The 20557-nt window shown below is 46.9% G+C and overlaps 1 protein-coding gene across 1 annotated transcript in view; it reads left to right on the forward strand.

Annotated features, from left to right (window-relative positions):
* LOC144791841 (putative cation-transporting ATPase 13A4) overlaps positions 1-20557 on the forward strand; it is a 350880-nt gene that overhangs the window by 110758 nt on the left and 219565 nt on the right. The window contains exon 4 of the mRNA XM_078666620.1: positions 11983-12053. Coding sequence (XP_078522746.1) covers positions 11983-12053 — 71 coding nt within the window. The remainder of the gene's footprint in view (positions 1-11982; positions 12054-20557) is intronic.

Genomic DNA, 20557 nt, shown 5'->3' on the forward strand with positions numbered 1-20557 from the left:
GCGCTGACATTCCAAGATCCGGATGGCACCGAGGTGGTGTCTAGCAAGCTATGCAGTTGAGTTGTGTGCGCACTTGTGGCGAATAGGTCGAAGGCAGCATAACAATGTTTTCTGAATAGAAGACACCACAAGGCGTTGAGATTCGGTTACCACCGAGGTGATGTCTAGCAAGTTGCCGCACTGGTGTGGCCATCCTACAATACTGCTCCGAATAACGGCGTGGGGTGCCCGAAGGGAGGGGGGGGAGCCGGCGTGAATGGGCCTTCCTAGGTGGAGGCTCGTCTGCTGTAGTGGGGCGCCCCTTTACCGTTTCAGTTGCCATTCAGCTGAGTTTCGGCTGCTCTTGATGCTACAGCGACAGGCGGCTGCAAGAGGACTCTCAAAATGGCGGCCTGTTCTTTGGATTTGGGCCTGGTCCACTAAAATGGCCCTGGGACACCTTAGAACTCGGACGCTCGATTTTTTTTTCCTTTCCTGTACATGCAAAAAAAGGTAAATGCCCGGTACGTTACACGCTTCATCTGCCACGATGAACTCTCCAGAGGAACCGAAAAAATATATAGTTGTGGTAACTATACCATGCATCGTCATATGGAGAGGTGGCACCAATTAATTATAGTGCTGCATAAAAGAGAGATTTGGAGGAGAACCCCTGACCTGCTAGTACATTCATCAAAGAAGTGGCACTGAGAGCTTCAGAGGCAAGGGAAACGGTCCCAAATATTTAGAAGAACTTTGGAAAGATTAAAATGACATGTTTAGATTGTGGCAAATTAATTTCATGTGGACAGATGAGTTTTACTCTAATAAATACAGCATATGAACATCATCATAGTCGATGGTTGGTAGAGACATTTTGACTATATCCTGGACCTGCCCGTCCTCGCCCAAAATGGCCCGGAATAAATGGGACTCGTAACTCCTTGTTGTGTACTGGTTGCAGAACCTTGAAATTACGAGATACGTATGCAGTTTTGAAGCACATGGCGGGCGGGGACGAGAATTGATTGAATATTTCGACATCCCTATTGATATTAAGTTCTGATGTGTTATTGATTACTGTACTGTTGAAAGTTCGAATTAACGTCACCCATGGTACTTGCCCGCAAATGTATATCTAGATAATTTTATTGTAACTGGCCCTGTCGTATTTTAATTATAAAATGTACGTCCACCGATTCCGTAACTGTTAGACACCTTAGTTCTTGCAACCTAATGGCCCGCCCGTTACGTTCCTCTACAGTGTAAATGTCTATTCATCATATACGATTACAGTTTGCTCCGTGGCAGGCCCACGTGGTTATAGGCTCGTATTTGTATAATGAAATTTTACAATAAAGGTTTTTAAAAGAAAACATGGTAGTAGTATATACATTGGTAAAGTTTTTAATAATAGTCACTGTTTTAGAATCATTAAAAGGCAAGTGAAATAAAGCAGACCAATTACATGAAGGGTAAAAGGTATAATACGAAGGAACGCAGTAAAGATAAATGGTCAAGGGCTGTTGTGTTTCCTATTCCTGCAACATAAAGTGATCGATAAGAATCTCATATTCAGGCGTATCGGCGACTAAGACAGCAGGTCGACCCTCTTTTGCTCAACGGCTCCGTCATGGGACGAAGAAACGCTCTTTTTCTCGAAAAAAGAATATATTTTACTTGCAGGACAGTTGTAAAATTTCCGGGAAAGTACATTAGCCTGGAACATTATAACATATATTTAAGAAAAAATAATGTTCGGAAGTAATGAAAAGCGTAATTTTTAGGTCATATGACCAAGCCTTTCATCATTACAATAAGAAAAGTAAAATGAACCAATGAAAAGTTTTATTAACAAGTCACATGACTTGTTATGCTTACGTTACGCGCTGCGCGCCCCGGATGACTTCCGGATGCGCTAACGCGGCGCGTCATATGACGCATTACGCGACAACGCAGGTCCAGAATATAGTCAAAATGTCTCCACCAACCAGCGGTCGGAACACAACCCCTTTCAGCAGGCTAAATAGTTCTGTTAAATGACAACAGAAGGGACAGGCAACAAGAACCATCAGTCAAAGAGGGGAGGGCTAGTTCTTCTCTACCGGGTTACATTGGGGCGCTACCGGAACTGATCGAATTGGTAGTCTACAGTGTTTCTGGATGTTTCAGACTGAAGCTGGGGTTAGCATGAGAGCAGCACCATTTCGTAGCTCCGTCGTGGCCATTCCGCAACCAATCATGGCAGCCGCTCTTTATCGTTATTTTGGGCGGGGTGGGTGGCGGAGCCGAGCTGTTTTGCAGCCATCATTGTGTGGAGTTCAGTTCATCTCACTAGTTTTGTATTTGTCATGAGGGGTTGTTCCTAATGTTTCTATTTTAGCGAGGTCAAAAAGAGATCCCATTAGTGGCCTACTGATTTTGCTCGATTCCTTTTCTTTTTTTTTACACGATTTTTCGTTATCTGCAAAGACTAAACAGAGTATTGCGACTCTGTGTTTGTTTGTAAATAGAGAATGAACCAAAGAGAACTAATTCTAAAACAGTAAATACTTGGATAACAATCAATCAAATGGAGAGAGAAGCAGGCACGACGGATTACAACGGGGGCAAAGGCCTGCGTTAACTACCTTTCACTATCTGCAAAGAGAGAGTACTCCTAATAGAAATGAGGGGGGGGGGCACCATTCAAAGCAGATCAGCGTGCATAAACACGAAAATGTTTTCACTTACCACGTACTTGACATTCGACAGCTTATGATATTTGCTATTAAAAAACCATTGAAATTCACTGAAAAAACCATAGGTTATAGACCATATATAGTTAGGAATTAGCATTTAAAAAACCTTATTTTACTCACACAAAACCATTGAAATTCCATATATAGTTAGTTGCACTAACTATATATCGCGCACCCACAATCCACTGCTGATCATGTCACATATTACATCATTCATGACATGGTCAGTGACATCACTGATGACATCACTGATGACATCTCAAATGACATCACTGATGACATCACTGATGACATCTCAAATGACATCACTGATGACATCACTGATGACATCTCAAATGACATCACTGATGACATCTCATTTGACATTACTGATCACATCACTGATGACATCTTTCATGTGATAATACGATGAACCTCTTCAGACTCTAATATAACCTTAGATACACTCAGTGTAAACAGACACTCATAGACTGTCACTCATCCATGGAGTTACTCAGACACTTAGTCAGTCATGCAAAGAATCAATCACACCTCCATTTCCTCAACTATACAGTTATACACACCTTACTTATTCAAACATATACTAAAACATATTTACTCACTTATACAATCCTGGATACAAGTTCACAATGATCCATACAGCCACTCACACATTCACTGGCTCTTATGCACAGTTATTTATATATGTCAACTCTCACATGTACTGTGTTTTACATATGTACTTACTTTGACATGTAGCACTGAGATATCCATTCACTCACCAATACACTCATGCACACAGTCAACCGCCCATACAGCTGTTTCCACATGCACTTTTGAACCCATACATCTAGTCAATCAACTGCTCACACATCTATGCAGAGAGTCATACACCTCCCAGCCACCCAGACACACACTCAGTCTCCCATACAAATGCTTGGGCAACCAATCAATAACCCATACAGTTAATCATATAGCTAATGATCAACACATGCAGCAGTTTACAGAACAACAGACATAATGATGCACAAATTAAGACAGTTTAGTCACTAACCCATGCACTCAGTGAGACACATTTAATCAGTCACTCATACAGTCAGCCATGCCCCTACTAAATCTTTCATCAAGACACTTATACATCCACTCAATTTTCAATATGTAAGACATATTTTAACTTTACAGAATTATACAGTCACTGGATGTAGTCATCAGTGATGTCATTTGAGATGTCATCAGTGATGTCATCAGTGATGTCATTTGAGATGTCATCAGTGATGTCATCAGTGATGTCACTGACCATGTCATGAATGATGTAATATGTGACATGATCAGCAGTGGATTGCGGGTGCGCGATATATAGTTAGTGCAACTAACTATATATGGAATTTCAATGGTTTTGTGTGAGTAAAATAAGGTTTTTTAAATGCTAATTCCTAACTATATATGGTCTATAACCTATGGTTTTTTCAGTGAATATATATATATATATACACATACATACTGGAAGCTGCAGGTAGGCCAGTAGGTAGTTATAGTTAGGACCATGCTTCCATTGGAAAAGCATTTTTGACTTGCATATATCTATGAATCTTCACAGAATTTTCAGATAAAACATGATAAAACATGTGCCCCAGTGAATCTTGTTCTGAATGAAAAGTTTCGGGGTGATCTGTGAAGCGGCAGCTGAAACAAAGGGGGCTAAAAGTGTGTTTCCCACCTTAAGCGCGGCTCGAATTCTGCGGCGGTGCGGCGGTTTGAAAGAGTGGGCAGGGCGCGTCGGCTAACGAACGTGCGCAGCACTAGCAAGGTAGTGCTTGCGACGGCCGTTGGCCGAAAGATGCAGCGAACGGGTTAATTCCCATAGGGCCATTAATCAAGCCTGCAGCCCGAAGCACTGGACGGAATGACACCAAATTTAGCAGAAAGAAAGATTTGGTTCCGCAGATCACACTTTCAGTTATTTGGTCGAAATCCGTTCAGTAGTTGAGAAATTCAAGAAAATCCAGTTAGTGACATCTGTAGCCGGGGGACTTCGTGACTAATGGCAAGCTTTTGATTGGCTGCCAACACTTTAACCGGGAAGTGCTGGCAGCCATCTTGGGGTCTCTGCTTCAGCCGACTCCCACATTAAAAATGCATTATCCTGAACTCCAAGCCTTGGTCTTGGGGTTGCCCTGGAACTCCACTACTGCATGCAATCTTTTTTTGATAAGAATATTGCCATGAAATACGTGAATTCTTGGCAAAAAGCTTGGGGGTCCTGTGCTTGTTTACATTATAGCCCCCAGGTGGGCCAGGTCCCAGAAGCAGGCAGCCTTTTTGTTTTTTTTAAAAGTGAGGGGACACAGGGGGCCCCCCTCCTTGGTCACAATTCTGCTCCGGGGACCACCACCTCCCTGGTGCTTATTTAAAAAAGAATTGGGGGCTTTGAAGACTTCTCTCCCCCCCCGCCCGCGACCCTGGGACCGCCATCACCAATGCTGTTTTCAAAATGAGGCGGGGTCCTCGCGGTCCCCCCAGGGACTGCTACCTTCCTGGGGCTGCTTGTTAAATTAAGCGGGGGACTCTGGGACCCGGGGACCACCACATCCATGGGGCTATAACATCTTAAAAAGTAGGGGGGCTGCGCGATACCCCTCCTAAGCTGTTCTCAGCAAGCGGACCACCACCTCCCTGGCCCATTCTGGAGAAAGGAGGGGGCTGCGTGGCCCTGCTCCAAGAGCCATTGCTTGCCCTGGGGACTGCCACCCCCCAGGGCCGGCTCCTTCTGTGTCCTGGGTGCCCACCCTTTTGACGTAGCTGTGTGCTGTGACTTGGCGTGAGCTTTAACCGCTCCCACCAAGCAACAGCAAATACTCCACTTCCAGCAAACAAAAGCAGTGAAAATGCTCTCGCGTGCTGGAAGCGAAGCTTTAGTCTGTGTCCCTGTTGCTGTGAAGTGAGCAGGGAAATGGACGAATTGCTTTCACACACAGTGAGCTGCATGTTAATCTGCTCCCGAAGTGTAAAGCAGGGCTGGCTTCCGCAAGAGGTTGGGAGCCGACGGGGACCGCAGGGGCATTCATGCTCCCCCCATGGTCCCAGTGCAGTCTGGGTGCCCAGAAACCATGGCCGGGCCCTGGGGGTTGGGCTCCCAGGGGCCAGCATTTGCCAGGGGAGAGAGGCCGCAAATCTCCCCACCCCTAGTGCCAAAAGGCCGGGCCCTGGAGGATTCCCGGGGCAGAAATCAGCCCAGAGAGGGGCCCACTCCCTGTACTAAAACAAAGAAGCACTTCTGTAAAGTACAACTCATCCAAGTGTGTTCTCTCTGCATTTTCACCATGAAAACAGATCTGTGATGGGGTTGTTCGCGTCCTTGCTTTTCTCGAGCATAAAATCTCCTTTAGTGTCTGTGAGGAGGGGGTTCTTTCTTGGCTCTGCTGCTGAGACCAGACCGAGATCGTGGTCTAAACTTTTACAAACTAGAAGTATGTAAACTTGCCGCCAAGCCCAGCCCTTGTGGCCCTGCCCCATACATTAGCGGTATCCAACGGCTTGATGCCCTTTGCACCAGATGATGCACAGCTGGTCCCCCAAGTACCTTTCCAGCCAATTTTCAAAGCCGGGTCTTGATGCCTAGGAATACGATTGCATCTCCACCAAACAAAGAAGCACTTACTTCTGCAAAGTGCAAATCATCCAAAGGTGTTTGCTCTGCAGTTCCACAATTGTAAAGATATCTGGTGAAGGCGTTTGAGGAACAGTCACAATGTCAAAGTTGCAAAGACGCAAGGCCACTGGAGGAATGTTCTTGTTGTCCTTTACGCAGTTGTAGTGTAGGAGATGCACTATACATTCACCCAATGAGGCAACACTTACTATTTATCCAGTAGAAAGTACTCCATTTGGGTAGAGGTGTTGCACAAAACAGTGGCCTCTTCTTGGTTAAATACGCAGGGCACGATACTTTCTGGCACCATGCCCATTTTGCAGAAATTGAAACTCATCAGCTTTCAGTTAGGGAATAAAATTTACAAAAACTTTGAATTTCACTGAAAAGAACCAAAGGTTACAGGGATGTTATAGTTAGGAAATTGAATTTAAAAAACATAGAAATTCACTGACAAAACCAAAGGTTACAGGACGTTATCGTTGGTAAATAGAAATTAAAACACCTTAGAAATTCACTGGAAAAAAACAAAGGTTACAGGAACATTATAGTTAGGCTAACATTTCACTTACACAAAACCAGAGAAATTCAGCAGGTCTAGTTACCTGAGCGAACTATAACTTACATCTGACTGACCTGGATCTGCTGCCCACGCCTCAAGTTGCCCTCTTGGGTTATGTTCGGAACATCCCCTGACAGCTACGTAGATACGAAGTTGCTCAGTTCTCTTCATCACAAACTTTATCTGCAATAGTCCCCACTGGGGTGGGTTGAGTTATCACTTGTCAAGTAAACCGTGATCGTTAAGTTTCTCATTTGTGAGCAGTACTGGCATTTCAATATACCAGAAGTCTTGTTGAGTATGGAGTGGCCGTTTAACCTGGACTGTGGTAAAGTGACAATCGTATGATAAGTCAATTTTTAGGTCTCGCCTGTCAATGAGCATGCGCATTGAGCAGAGCGAGACTATAGGGGCTTAAACAGAGTTTAACTAGACTGGCGATTTGATGCAGTGCATGTGCGCTTTTAGCTCAATGCGCAAGCGCAGTGAGTTAAAATGCGCGTGCACAACATCAAATCGTCAGCTTGGTGCCGCCAGCAGCTCTTCCCGCTCCGCCCCAGCTGCATGAAAGGCTTTGCGCTCTGCCTCAGCCCAGCCATTATCCTCCCCTAATTGCGCCCTGCTGCATCAAAGGCTTTTTCACGGCCGGCCGGCCGTGCCCCCATCCTCACTCATCCCTCGCACCCCCTCCTCGCTTATCAGATCTGCAAATCTGCTTGCCTTCTGTCCCTTAATCTCCCCGTGACTCCCCCCTCACCTCTCCCACTCCACTGCTCCGGGCCCCCACCATTTGCTCAGGACATTGTTTGTTTTAACTTGATTCACGGCTTCCAGCACGTTTCTTTTGCTCTTCTCTTCCGTTTCAGTGCCTGCCATTTATTGCCGCGTTATGCTTGCCTCTACTTTCCCTTTTATTAGGATCAGGTTTCCCCTTGACTATATTTTCACTGCAGCCCTCATTTCATCTACTTCTTTAATGTAGTCAACTCACATTCAAGCATAACACTACAGTGCTCATTCCTTCACTCTCCATTTTTCTTACGTTACCCCTCCCCCTGTCATTTGTCGCTCACACAAAAACGGTCAGCATTCGCCAATCCTTCATTTTTTATTTTTTTGGGGTATTTTCAGTTTCACGGCTCCTTCCAGAGTGCTCTGTATCTAAGCTTCGCCTGACCTCGGGTAAATAAAGACATTTATCAAGCGGGCCCTAGTAGTCAGTTGATGTAGCAGCCTTTTTTAATTCAAATAATCTGGATCTGTGAGAAATATTCAACAAAACAAACTCCAGCGGTGTACACAAATCATTCCTGCCGGCTCCACGAGTTAGGATTCTTCTTACATCATTGCAATGGACTTGCTTTGCTGGAATGTAAAACCAATTGGCTGTGAGTTAGCTGATCAACAGAAGAGTGTAGAGCAATCTGCATTGACATGGCTGCCAAAAAGTAGCTAATTTACCTCGAAGGATGGCTCAGTGAGGTAACTTTAATCTATGGGACATGAGTTCTAATCCCTGTAAGGCCAACTCAGACTTTCATCTTCAGAGGCCTGTTACGTGATTGTCATTAAATTCGGTAGTTGCAATTCATTGTGTATATAGGGTATTTACACATTTTCAGAGATGCAGAACGAAGCTCTACATTATATCCTGCTTTTTATTGCAAACCACGTACTTCTAGGCACACAGTCAATTCCTCACTAGTGTCACAAATACGGGTTTTCAAGGAAAAAAAAACACTTCTTAAGCCCGCGGAAACACAGCAGAAAACCTTTATCGGAAAGCCGTCAACTTGGCTGGGTTATTTTTGGTGTAAATGCAATTCTGAGTGGGTCTCTTTTTATGGCCGCCTGCTCGTCCTAAATACCAACGGCGCTGACATACTGGGAATACATGGAATTTCTCTGCAACACTCAGACGCTCTTTAAAGTTACTGTCGTACCCTATACTATATTTATGCTAAAATGTTTGGCAGCAGATGTTGCCATTGGCGTTTGAGATTGAATTTATTGTATTGCCTGTAATACCTGCCTTCAAGCAGCATTAAGTGATGATTCTTTGTTGATTGATTGAATACATATGAGAAAAGGGATTATTTTTTTGGAGTTTAGAAAACAAACCACGAGAGCATCGATCATTTAGGATCCCTGCACAATAGTCTACAAATGGGTTAACTGTAGGTTAAAAGTACTTTAAGGTACCTGTTGGTGCACATTTGAGAATAAATTTAAGGCAATCTTGTGCTTGCTTATTGCTTCACTATCTTATTGATTTAGCATTAAAAGCATAATTCTTGGGTGAATCTTTTCAAAGTTTTATTTTCAAGTGTTTGTGTTTTTCAACCTGAATTATATTTCATCGTACATCATCATCCTTGACTGTTAATGTTGCCTGCATTGATTTTTGCCTCCATTTATTCTCTATTGCTCTCCTCTCTCTCTCTCCCTCTCTCACTCCACTCCCTCTCCTCTCCCTCCCTCCCTCTCGTCCTCCCTCTCTCTCTCTCTCCCTCCCCTCACTCTCTCTCTCCCTCCCCTCACTCTCTCTCTCCCTCTCCCTCTCTCTCTCTCTCTCCCTCCCCTCACTCTCTCTCTCCCTCTCTCCGTCTACCTCTCTCCCTTTCCCTCACTTCCCTCTCACTCTCTCCTCACTCCTCTCTCCTCTCTCTCCCTCTCCCTCTCTCTCTCCTCTCTGTCCCTCTCTGTCCCTCTCTTTACCTTCCCCCTGCTCTCCTTTTTAGGTCTCGCCTGTCAATGCGCATGCGCATTGAGCGGAGCGAGACTATAGGGGCTTAAACAGAGTTTAACTAGACTGGCGATTTGATGCAGTGCATGTGCGCTTTTAGCTCAATGCGCAAGCGCAATGAGTTAAAATGCGCGCGCACAGCATCAAATCGTCAGCTTGGTGCCGCCAGCAGCTCTTCCCGCTCCGCCCCAGCTGCATGAAAGGCTTTGCGCTCTGCCTCAGCCCAGCCATTCTCCTCCCCTAATTGCCCCCTGCTGCATCAAAGGCTTTTTCACGGCCGGCTGGCCGTGCTTTCAGTTTCACGGCCGCCAGGCCGTGTCTCCTTTTTTAATTTTTTTAACAAATTGAGCACCGTCTGTATTTTATTCTCATTCAATCTCCCATCATTGTATCTCGCTCCCTGCTTCCCTCTCCTCTCGTTTCCTTCACTTTCTCCCCTCTCTGTTTCTATTGTCCGTCTCTCTCGCTCGCCGTCACTCATCCTTTTCTGTCACTCTTGCATGTTGCATTACAAATGCTATAGGTGTCACATTTGCAAAAGTTATAACTATTGGCATTGTAAATGACAAAGCTATTAATTTAAAAAACAACACATAAGTAAAATAAATGTCATTTATAAGACCAATAGCTCAAATGTTCCTAATGTGAGACCTATTGCATTTCCAATGCTTGTTATTCTTGCATCAGTGTTGCTTTGTAATTATGTACCTGCAGAATGCTATTATTGGAAATAGTAAATAACGTTTTTTTTTATAACTTATGCCTCGTAATGTACTGCTTATGACCTCACATATTACAAGTGAGGTCTTAAGCACTTCACTGATACATCATCCACAGAACTACTCAGACATTCACCCCATACAACCTCTCATACACCCACTCACACACCCACATATCCAGTCACATAACTCTTTATAGACACAAAGTATTCACACAACCACTCCCTCCTTCATACACCCCCACACACACTCACTCAGGCACTCACACAACCACTTACTCACTTATACAGCTACTCATACAACCAGTGACTTGCCTATACAGCCACACACTCACCCATACAGCCACTCATACTGCCGCTTATTCACCTAAACAGCCACACACTTACCCATACAGCCTCTCAGCTGAGCCACTCTTTCACCCATATAAGCACTCACACACTAACCCAACCACTTACATACCCATTCACACATCCATACAAGCACTCGCACATCTACACACTCACCCATACATCTATTCACAAAGAAACTCTATAAAACAGCCACTCACAAACCAACTCACTCAACCCAACAGCAACTCAAGCAGCCACTCACTCACCCATACAGCCACTTACACAGCCAATCACTCACTCATACAGCTATTTAGATGCCCATCTACACACCCATACAACCATGGACGCACCCACTTACTCACCCATAGAGCTACTCGCATACCTAGTATACACCCATACCGCCACTCACACGCCCTTACAGGCACTCGGCAACCAACTCACGCACGAATATACACAGTCACAAAGCCACTCATGTAATATATGTATGAAATTGTATCACTCGTTAGTAGTACGGAAAGTATACTATTTTAACTTTTTTAGTAGCTTGGTATATGTGTTTAATACTCAGAAACTTTTAGAAAACACTCACATTTACTGGATGATGTCATCAGTGATGTCATTTGAGATGGCATCTGTGATGTCACTGATCATGTCATGAGTAATGTAATATGTGAGGTCAAGTGTGGAGAAGTGTGGCTCACCGATTAGAGCGGCAGACCCTGAGGCAGAGGTCTGGCCCAGGACCAGGATTCAATCCCCGTTGCGGCAGGATCTTGGGCTCAATGTCCTCGGACCCGATAATTCTCGCCTCGTGCCTACTCTAATCATGGGTTCCACTCTGCAACTCTGGGCAATAGCTTGCTTAATCTCCACACCGGCCCTAACAACGCTAGGATGCCTGGCTTCACCTTGGGGGTGCCCAGGAGAGGACACCTCACAGGAACAGGCCAGGAAGGGTTCCACAGCAGTATTCGTACAGCGCTTAGAGACCCCTGGGTGATAGGCGCTATACAAGTGCAAATTATATTTACATTTACATTTACATTTATAAGCAGAGCATTGCGGAGGCATATGTTCTAGTTAGCTCAGTTAACTATAACTGCTGAGTTTCTCTGGTTTTGTGCGTGTGAATTCTGGGCCTAACTATAACATCCCTCTAACCTTTGTTTTTATATCCTATTAATTAATTATATATATAGTGATGAATATTGCTTTGACTAGTGAGTTAAAACGTATTCTTCTGGTCCAAAGTAACAAGAAACCTGTCTTCTTCTGTAGGTGCGGTGCATCCGGGTGCAGAAGATAAGATACGTGTGGAACATCTCTGAGAAGGAGTTCCAGAAAGTTGGGTGAGTTCGTTTAGCACAACCAGCACTTTAAGACCCATACGTCATTAAAAACAGACATTGAAACCGGTCTCTATCGGGCCCTATATTCATGTTCTTAATTATACTGGCTAATAACACTGATCAACTTCTGAACAATTAATATAAATAAATGTTAAGGTAATCCATGTCAGCGATATAGATCCTGATATTTCACATGATTTTCTTAATCTTGCGTTTCCTAAGAGTGTATGCTTTTTTTCAGGATGTTACAGTATTTTTTGGGCCGCATCTTACGCTTGTATTGGGCATACTTTGATCTCTGTAGCTTCTAGGGGCCATGTTACACAGAGTGCCCCGGGGACACAACGGGCATGTGTGCCTGCTTTGTGCGCCCCGGGGCACTTTGGTATTACAGATGGGGCCCCAGATGCTTGTGCGGCCCCTTATGTAATACAGCTGGAGCTGATGTACATGTAGCTCCAGTGATAGCATCAGAGGGAGCGCCCTCATGTGCATAGGTCCACATCCCCAATACCTTTGCGTCTGTGCCCGGCTCATATTATGGATGTGGGCACAGCAGCAAACATGTCTTTAGTAGGTGCACTGATAGTCGCTCCGTATTTCACTTGTATGCGCTGCCCCCAGGGACGCTGCATAAAGAGACTGAACCAGCTTCAGTATGAGTTTCAACCGGCTTGTACTTTACCATATAAATACAGTGGCACTAACGAATAACTTATGATGTTCACTGTCACTAGAGCGATTACTAAGGAATAAAAGTATCCGAAACTGGCGAAAAGCAAAGTGGGTTCAGTAGTTGGCACAGATGTAAATAGATGCTTAAATGCAACCTTCTGTACCTCACTTCCACCACAGATATGGACGTTAAATGCAGATGCATCACGTGATCAACCTGGGCCAGAGAGCATCATGGGAGAATCTGGGCATCCAGATACCCTTGTATGCAGATGTTTCCTCTCTGTGACTGGCTGCTTTACTCCTCTGAGCAAAGCAGTTGTATTGAAGGGGGTCTTCTCTTGAGGGCTGAGTCCAAACTCAGGCACATACAAAGAAAGCGGCACAGCCTTCCAAGCAGGGGCGGACATTCTGAATAATGTTTGCCATAGAGTTGTATTTATTCACTGTTTTGTAAAAAAAAACTGATTATTAACACATTTTTAAACTGTTTCAAGAAGAACCACACTACAGGATACAACTAACTGTTATCCTTAATTTGGGCAGCAGGGCCAGCTCTTATTGGTTGTTCTGGCAACCAATCACATGGATGTAAATGATTGTATTAGTAATGGTGAAGTGTTGTGGCCTTAGATTGGCTGGTAGATCTTTGTCAGTTGCAGTTTGCTTTAGTTGCCCCAACCCCCTCCTCTTTAGCCTTCAGATAACCTTCCCCCATGCCACTTCCTGCTCTAGGACCCTGTGAGGAGGGATTGCAGTGTGCGGTTCAGCAACCATGACTGCACGCGCATGTCCAGAGCTATCCGCCGCAACCGTGACTGCACGCACATGTCCAGAACTATCCGCCGCAACCGTGACTGCACGCGCATGCCCGGAGCTATCCTCTGGATTTGCTAGGGATTACAGGGCATGGATCAACAGTCTTTTTTTCTGCTGCACAGAAGAGTGTGCAGTCACTCACTCTGAACCGTGAGGTCGGTATGAGGGGAGTCACTCACTTTGAACCATGAGGTGAGGTTTGTGTGAGTGCAGGGTTACACTCACTGTGAACCATGAGGTGAGGTCAACATAAGTGCAGTTACTCACTCTGAAACATGAAATGAGGTTGTGTGAGTGAAGGGTTACATTCACTCTGAACCCTGAGGTGAGGTCGGTGTGAGTGCAGGGTTACACTCACTGTGAAACATGAAATGAGGTTGGTGTGAGTGCAGGGTTACACTCACTGTGAAACATGAAATGAGGTCGTGTGAGTGCAGGGTTGCACTCACTCTGAAACATGAAATGAGGTCATGTGAGTGCAGGGTTACACTCACTCTGAAACATGAAATGAAGTTGTGTGAGTGCAGGGTTACACTCACTCTGAAACATGAAATGAGGTCATGTGAGTGCAGGGTTACACTCACTCTGAACCCCGAGGTGAGGTCGTGCGAGTGCAGGATTACACTCACTCTGAACCATGAGATGTGATTGTGTGAGTGCAGGGTTACACTCACTCTGAAACATGAAATGAGGTTGTGTGAGTGCAGGGTTACACTCACTCTGAAACATGAAATGAGGTCATGTGAGTGCAGGGTTACACTCACTCTGAAACATGAAATGAAGTCGTGTGAGTGCAGGGTTACACTCACTCTGAAACATGAAATGAGGTCATGTGAGTGCAGGGTTACACTCAATCTGAACCAAGAGGTATGGTCGGTGTGAGTAGAGGGTTACACTCGCTCTGAAACTATAAGGTGTGGATGGTGTGAGTGCAGTCACTCACTTTGAACCATGAGATGAGGTTGTGTGAGTGCAGGGTTACACTCACTCTGTACCATGAGGTGAGGTTGGTGTAAGTGCAGGGTTACACTCACTCTGAACCATGAGGTGAGGTCGGTGTAAGTGCAGGGTTACACTCACTCTGAACCCCGAGGTGAGGTCGTGCGAGTGCAGGATTACACTCACTCTGAAACATGAGATGAGATTGTGTGAGTGCAGGATTACACTCACTCTGAACCATGAGGTGAGGTTGTGCGAGTGCAGGATTACACTCACTCTGAAGCATGAGATGAGTTTGTGTGAGTGCAGGGTTACACTCACTCTGAACCATGAGGTGAGGTCGGTGTAAGTGCAGGGTTACACTCACTCTGAAACATGACATGAGGTTGTGTGAGTGCAGGGTTACACTCACTCTGAAACATGAAATGAAGTCGTGTGAGTGCAGGGTTACACTCACTCTGAAACATGAAATGAGGTCATGTGAGTGCAGGGTTACACTCACTCTGAACCCCGAGGTGAGGTCGTGCGAGTGCAGGATTACACTCACTCTGAACCATGAGATGAGATTGTGTGAGTGCAGGATTACACTCACTCTGAACCATGAGATGAGGTTGTGTGAGTGCAGGGTTACCCTCACTCTGAACCATGAGGTGAGGTTGTGCGAGTGCAGGATTACACTCACTCTGAAGCATGAGATGAGGTTGTGTGAGTGCAGGGTTACACTCACTCTGAACCATGAGGTGAGGTCGGTGTAAGTGCAGGGTTACACTCACTCTGAAACATGAGATGAGGTTGTGTGAGTGCAGGGTTACACTCACTCTGAAACATGAAATGAAGTTGTGTGAGTGCAGGGTTACACTTACTCTGAACCATGAGGTGAGGTCGGTGTGAGTACAGGGTTACACTCACTCTGAACCATGAGGTGAGGTCGTGCAAGTGCAGGATTACACTCACTCTGAACCATGAGGTGAGGTCGTGCGAGTGCAGTATTACACCCACTCTGAACCATGAGGTGAGGTCGTGTGAGTGCAGGATTACACTCGATCTGAAACATGAAATGAGGTCATGTGAGTGCAGGGTTACACTTACTCTGAACCATGAGGTGAGGTCGGTGTGAGTACAGGGTTACACTCACTCTGAGCCATGAGGTGACGTCGTGCAAGTGCAGGATTACTCTCACTCTGAACCATGAGGTGAGGTCGTGTGAGTGCAGGATTACACTCACTCTGAACCATGAGGTGAGGTCGTGCGAGTGCAGGATTACACTCACTCTGAACCGTGAGGTGAGGTCGTGTGAGTGCAGGATTACACTCACTCTGAACCGTGAGGTGAGGTCGTGCGAGTGCAGGATTACACTCACTCTGAACCATGAGGTGAGGTCGTGCGAGTGCAGGATTACACTCACTCTGAACCATGAGGTGAGGTCGTGCGAGTGCAGGATTACACTCACTCTGAACCATGAGGTGAGGTCGTGTGAGTGCAGGATTACACTCACTCTGAACCATGAGGTGAGGTCATGTGAGTGCAGGATTACACTCACTCTGAACCATGAGGTGAGGTCGTGCGAGTGCAGGATTACACTCACTCTGAACCATGAGGTGAGGTCGTGTGAGTGCAGGATTACACTCACTCTGAACCATGAGGTGAGGTCGTGCGAGTGCAGGATTACACTCACTCTGAACCATGAGGTGAGGTCGTGTGAGTGCAGGATTACACTCACTCTGAACCATGAGGTGAGGTCGTGCAAGTGCAGGATTACACTCACTCTGAACCATGAGGTGAGGTTGTGTTAGTCCAGGGTCACTTGGATGTGAGAGAGGGGGAAGCTGCCGTAATGCGCTCTCATGACCCCTGGTCTTCCACTTCTTGGGCCGTCTCATCTCATAGTGAGCCAGCTACTGATGCAACTGCGTCATACATTACAATGTGACCTGGCGTGTGCGACACTCTGCATGGATGTGGGTAGGTCCTGCCCCGTGACCCAACTAGGCTGAGCCGGACAGAAAATCAGGAGGCTTCAGCCCTTCCAAGCACATGCCGCCTCTGACCACCTCTGCCCGTGGCCCCCAACTTGTCACCTTCTTTTACTGTTCCAAAGGTGCCGGTTCTAGGCCTCCTAGAAATAGTTGGGTTTGGTACCAAGATTTCTGCTCACAATTAAAAAGACAACCTAGAAATTCACTAAGAAAACAAAGGTCTAAGCAATATTCTAGTTAGGCTTGTAAAAATATAAACACAATAAAAAAAAACATTGAAATTAATCTGTTATAGTTCACTCATGTCATGATAAATGATGTCTGACATCACGTTTGACATCACTGGTGACATCTCAAATAGCAATGTTTATGACGTCACTGATGACATTACTAAAACAAATACAATTTCCCTTTTGTTCTTGCTAATATCTTTACACCTCCATTAGACACATCCACACCATATACAAATGAGTACACATTTTGGGCAATATACAAAAATATTAAAAAACAAAGTCTGTGTTTTTAACATTTACATGTGGTGTATATATATATATATATTTTTTTTTAACTATAGAGAGACAGTCATTTGTTAAAGGGACCTCATATGTATACATGATTTTCTGGTACACAAATAATTTCCCATTTCCAACAATAGCACTAATAAAAAAAAAAAAATACTAAAAAAGAATCTGTTGACGCTGCGTTTTGGTGAAAATTAAAATAGTTTACACCACCGTCTTCTGGGCATATATTTTACAACCAAAAACGTATAACTGTTTTTTACTGAATCTATGATTGCATCTATGATTCAGGAAACTCTTGGTGCTGGTTGTATTTTGAATTGTAAGCTCCTGGCAGTCCATTCTTTAGTTCGATGGCTGGGGCATTGGCTGCAGTGTCTGGAATTTCTTTGATATACCGGTGCGGCTTCTTTTTGATAAAACCCCCTCTGCTTGGGATGCGTTATACCCTCATCTCTCGTTTCTGGTACTGTAGAGTGCTACATGTGTTGTCATTGGCGGATATTCTTTTGATACACTCAAGGGATTGGTTCCTCCTTTTCCTCTTTCTATTCATTAAAAGCTGCCTGGTGTCGGTTTTATTAGTGACCCCGTATTTCAATAGAATCCTGTTCGATACACCACCGTCTTCTGATCTGACAGTTAAGATTGGCTATCCTTTTGTTTGGAGACCACTGATGACATCATACAATCATACATCATACAATCGCATCATAAAATCACAGGCCCTGTGGCCAACCCCCTGCATGCAACCAACTCCACTCTGCCCACTGCCTTTGGCTATGCCCGGGGGGGGGGGGTGGCCAAAGGGTCTGGCTGCCACCCCTCAAATGCAGCCAATCCCCAGACCCCTGGGTGTGTAAGTGGCTATGTGGGTCTGGGCGTGGCTGTGTCACAAGCTGTATGAGTGTGTACTTAGGTGTGAGAGTGTCTGAGTGGATGTATGATTGGTTCTGAGGCGCTATACGTGGGTGTGTGAGTGGCAGTATGAGTCTGTAAATGGGTGTGTGAGTGGTTTCTAAGTGCCTGACCGGGTGTGTGAGTGCCTGTGTGGGTGTGTGAGTGGTTGTCTGGGTCTCTGAGTGGATGTATCCGTCACTGTAAGGGTGTGTGAGTGGCTGTATGGATGTGTGACTGGGTGTGTAAGTGGCTGTATAAGTGTGTAAATGGGTGTGTGAGTAGTTTTCTGAGTCTCTGGCTGGGTGTGTAAGTAACTGGGCGGGGCTGTGAGTGAGTGAGTGAGTGAGTCTCTGAGTGGATGTATCAGTGAACGCATAGGTGTGTGAGTGGCTGTATGGCTTGAAAGTGATAGCCCAGTGGGGCAATACACTGCTTCTGGGCCGGGATGGCCACATGAGGCAGGGGGCTGAGTTGAGAATGCCCTAAGGGCCAGAACAACAGCCCACCAGCCTCAGTTTGACATTGTGGAAGGGGAGGGCCCATGATGCTAGCGACACTTTTCAGTGGTCTGGCAGGGACCGGGGAAGACAGTAAGTCTCTATGGGCTGACTTACAGAGGCTCTAAAAAACATCCCACAGATATCCCCGAGTCTCCGGCCCACCGCCCAATGCCCGACTACCAGCCTTCCCAATCCGACCCTGTACTCACAGACCCCTGCATTAGTTCCATGGGGTCAATCAATCAATCATGCCATTTGTATAGCGCACTACTCACCCGGGAGGGTCTCAAGGCGCTTGGGGGGAGGGGTATGCTACTGCTCGAACAGCCAGGTCTTGAGTTGTTTCCTGAAGGCGAGATGGTCCTGGGTCAGCCGAAGGTGGATGGGGAGGGAGTTCCAAGTCTTGGCAGCCAGGTAAGAGAAGGATCTTCCTCCGGCGGTGGCTCTTCGGATGCGTGGTACGGCTGCGAGGGCGAGGCTGGTGGACCGTAGGTGGCGGGTGGGCGTGTAGAAGGTCAGGCGGTCGTTGAGGTACTTGGGGCCCAGGTCGTGGAGAGACTTGTGTGCGTGGGTGAGGAGCCGGAACGTGATCCTCTTGTCGACGGGGAGCCAGTGCAGGTTCCTCAGGTGGCTGGAGATGTGGCTGCATCGGGGGACATCCAGGATGAGTCGGGCGGAGGCGTTCTGGATGCGCTGGAGTCTTTTCTGTAGCTTGGCTGTGGTTCCGGCATAGAGGGCGTTTCCGTAGTCCAGTCGGCTGGTGATGAGTGCCTGGGTGACAGTCTTCCTGGTCTTGGTCGGGATCCCACGGAAGATCTTGCGAAGCATACGCAGGGTGTTGAAGCACGATGAGGAGACGGCGTTGACTTGTCTGGTCATCGAGAGGGAGGGGTCCAGGATGAAGCCCAGGTTGCGTGCGTGGTCAGTTGGCTTGGGTGTGGTGCCCAGGGCTGGGGGTCACCAGGAGTCGTCCCAGGCAGAGGGCGAAGATCCCAGGATGAGGACTTCCATCTTGTCCGAGTTCAGTTTCAGGCGGCTGTCCTTCATCCACTCGGCGACGTCTTTCATCCCTTCGTGTAGGCAGGTTCTGGCAGTGTCGGGGTCTCTGGTGAGGGAGAGGATCAGCTGGGTGTCGTCGGCGCAAGAGATGATGTTGAGGTTTTGCTGGCGTGCGATGGCTGCGAGAGGTTTCATGTAGATGTTGAAGAGGGTGGGGCTGAGTGAAGATCCTTGCGGGACGCCGCAGATGACTTCGGTGGCCTCGGAGCGCAACGGGGGGAGGCGGACTCTTTGTGTTCTTCCGGCGAGGAACGAGATGATCCACTCCAGTGCCTTCTCTTGGATACCGATGTTGCTGAGGTGCTGGACTAGGGTGCGGTGGCAGACCGTGTCGAACGCAGCGGAGAGGTCCAGGAGGATGAGGGCCACTGTTTCCCCCTTGTCGAGCAGGGTCCGGATGTCGTCGGTGGCTGCGATGAGGGCGGTCTCGGTGCTGTGGTTGGCTCTGAAGCCGGACTGCGAGGGGTCGAGGGATCCGTTCGTCTCGAGGAAGGCGGTCAGCTGTCTGTTGATGATCTTTTCGATGACTTTAGCAGGAAAAGGGAGGAGCGAGATGGGGCGGAAGTTTTTGAGATCGGTGGGGTCCGCTGTAGGTTTCTTCAGGAGGGCGCTGATCTCGGCGTGCTTCCAGCTCTCCGGGAAGGTGGCGGTGTTGAAGGAGGCGTTGATGATGTTCCGGAGTTGGGGTGCGATGGTGGAGTCGGCCTTGTTGAAGACGTGGTGTGGGCAGGGGTCGGTCGGTGATCCGGAGTGGATGGTGTTCATCGTGCGGGCTGTGTCTTCGGTGGTCACCGTGGTCCAGGTGCGAAGGGTGGCGGTGGGGGGCGTTGGTTCGACGGTTGGGTGCGTGGGTGGGGCGCCGAAGCTGTTGTGGGTGTCGGCGATCTTGCGGTGGAAGAAAGAGGCGAGGGAGTCGCAGAGGTCTTGTGACGGAGTGATGTCGTTGGTGCCGGTGCTGGGGTTGGAGAACTCCTTGACGATAGTGAAGAGCTCTTTGCTGTCGTGGGCGTTGTTGTCCAGTCGTTCCTTCAGGGATTTCTTCTTGGTGGTGCGGATGAGCTGGTGGTGCTTGCGGGTAGCGAGTTTGAAGGCGGTCATGTTGTCGGTGGTCCGGT

Source organism: Lissotriton helveticus, chromosome 11 (assembly GCF_964261635.1).
Source record: "Lissotriton helveticus chromosome 11, aLisHel1.1, whole genome shotgun sequence".
Lineage (NCBI taxonomy): Eukaryota > Metazoa > Chordata > Amphibia > Caudata > Salamandridae > Lissotriton > Lissotriton helveticus.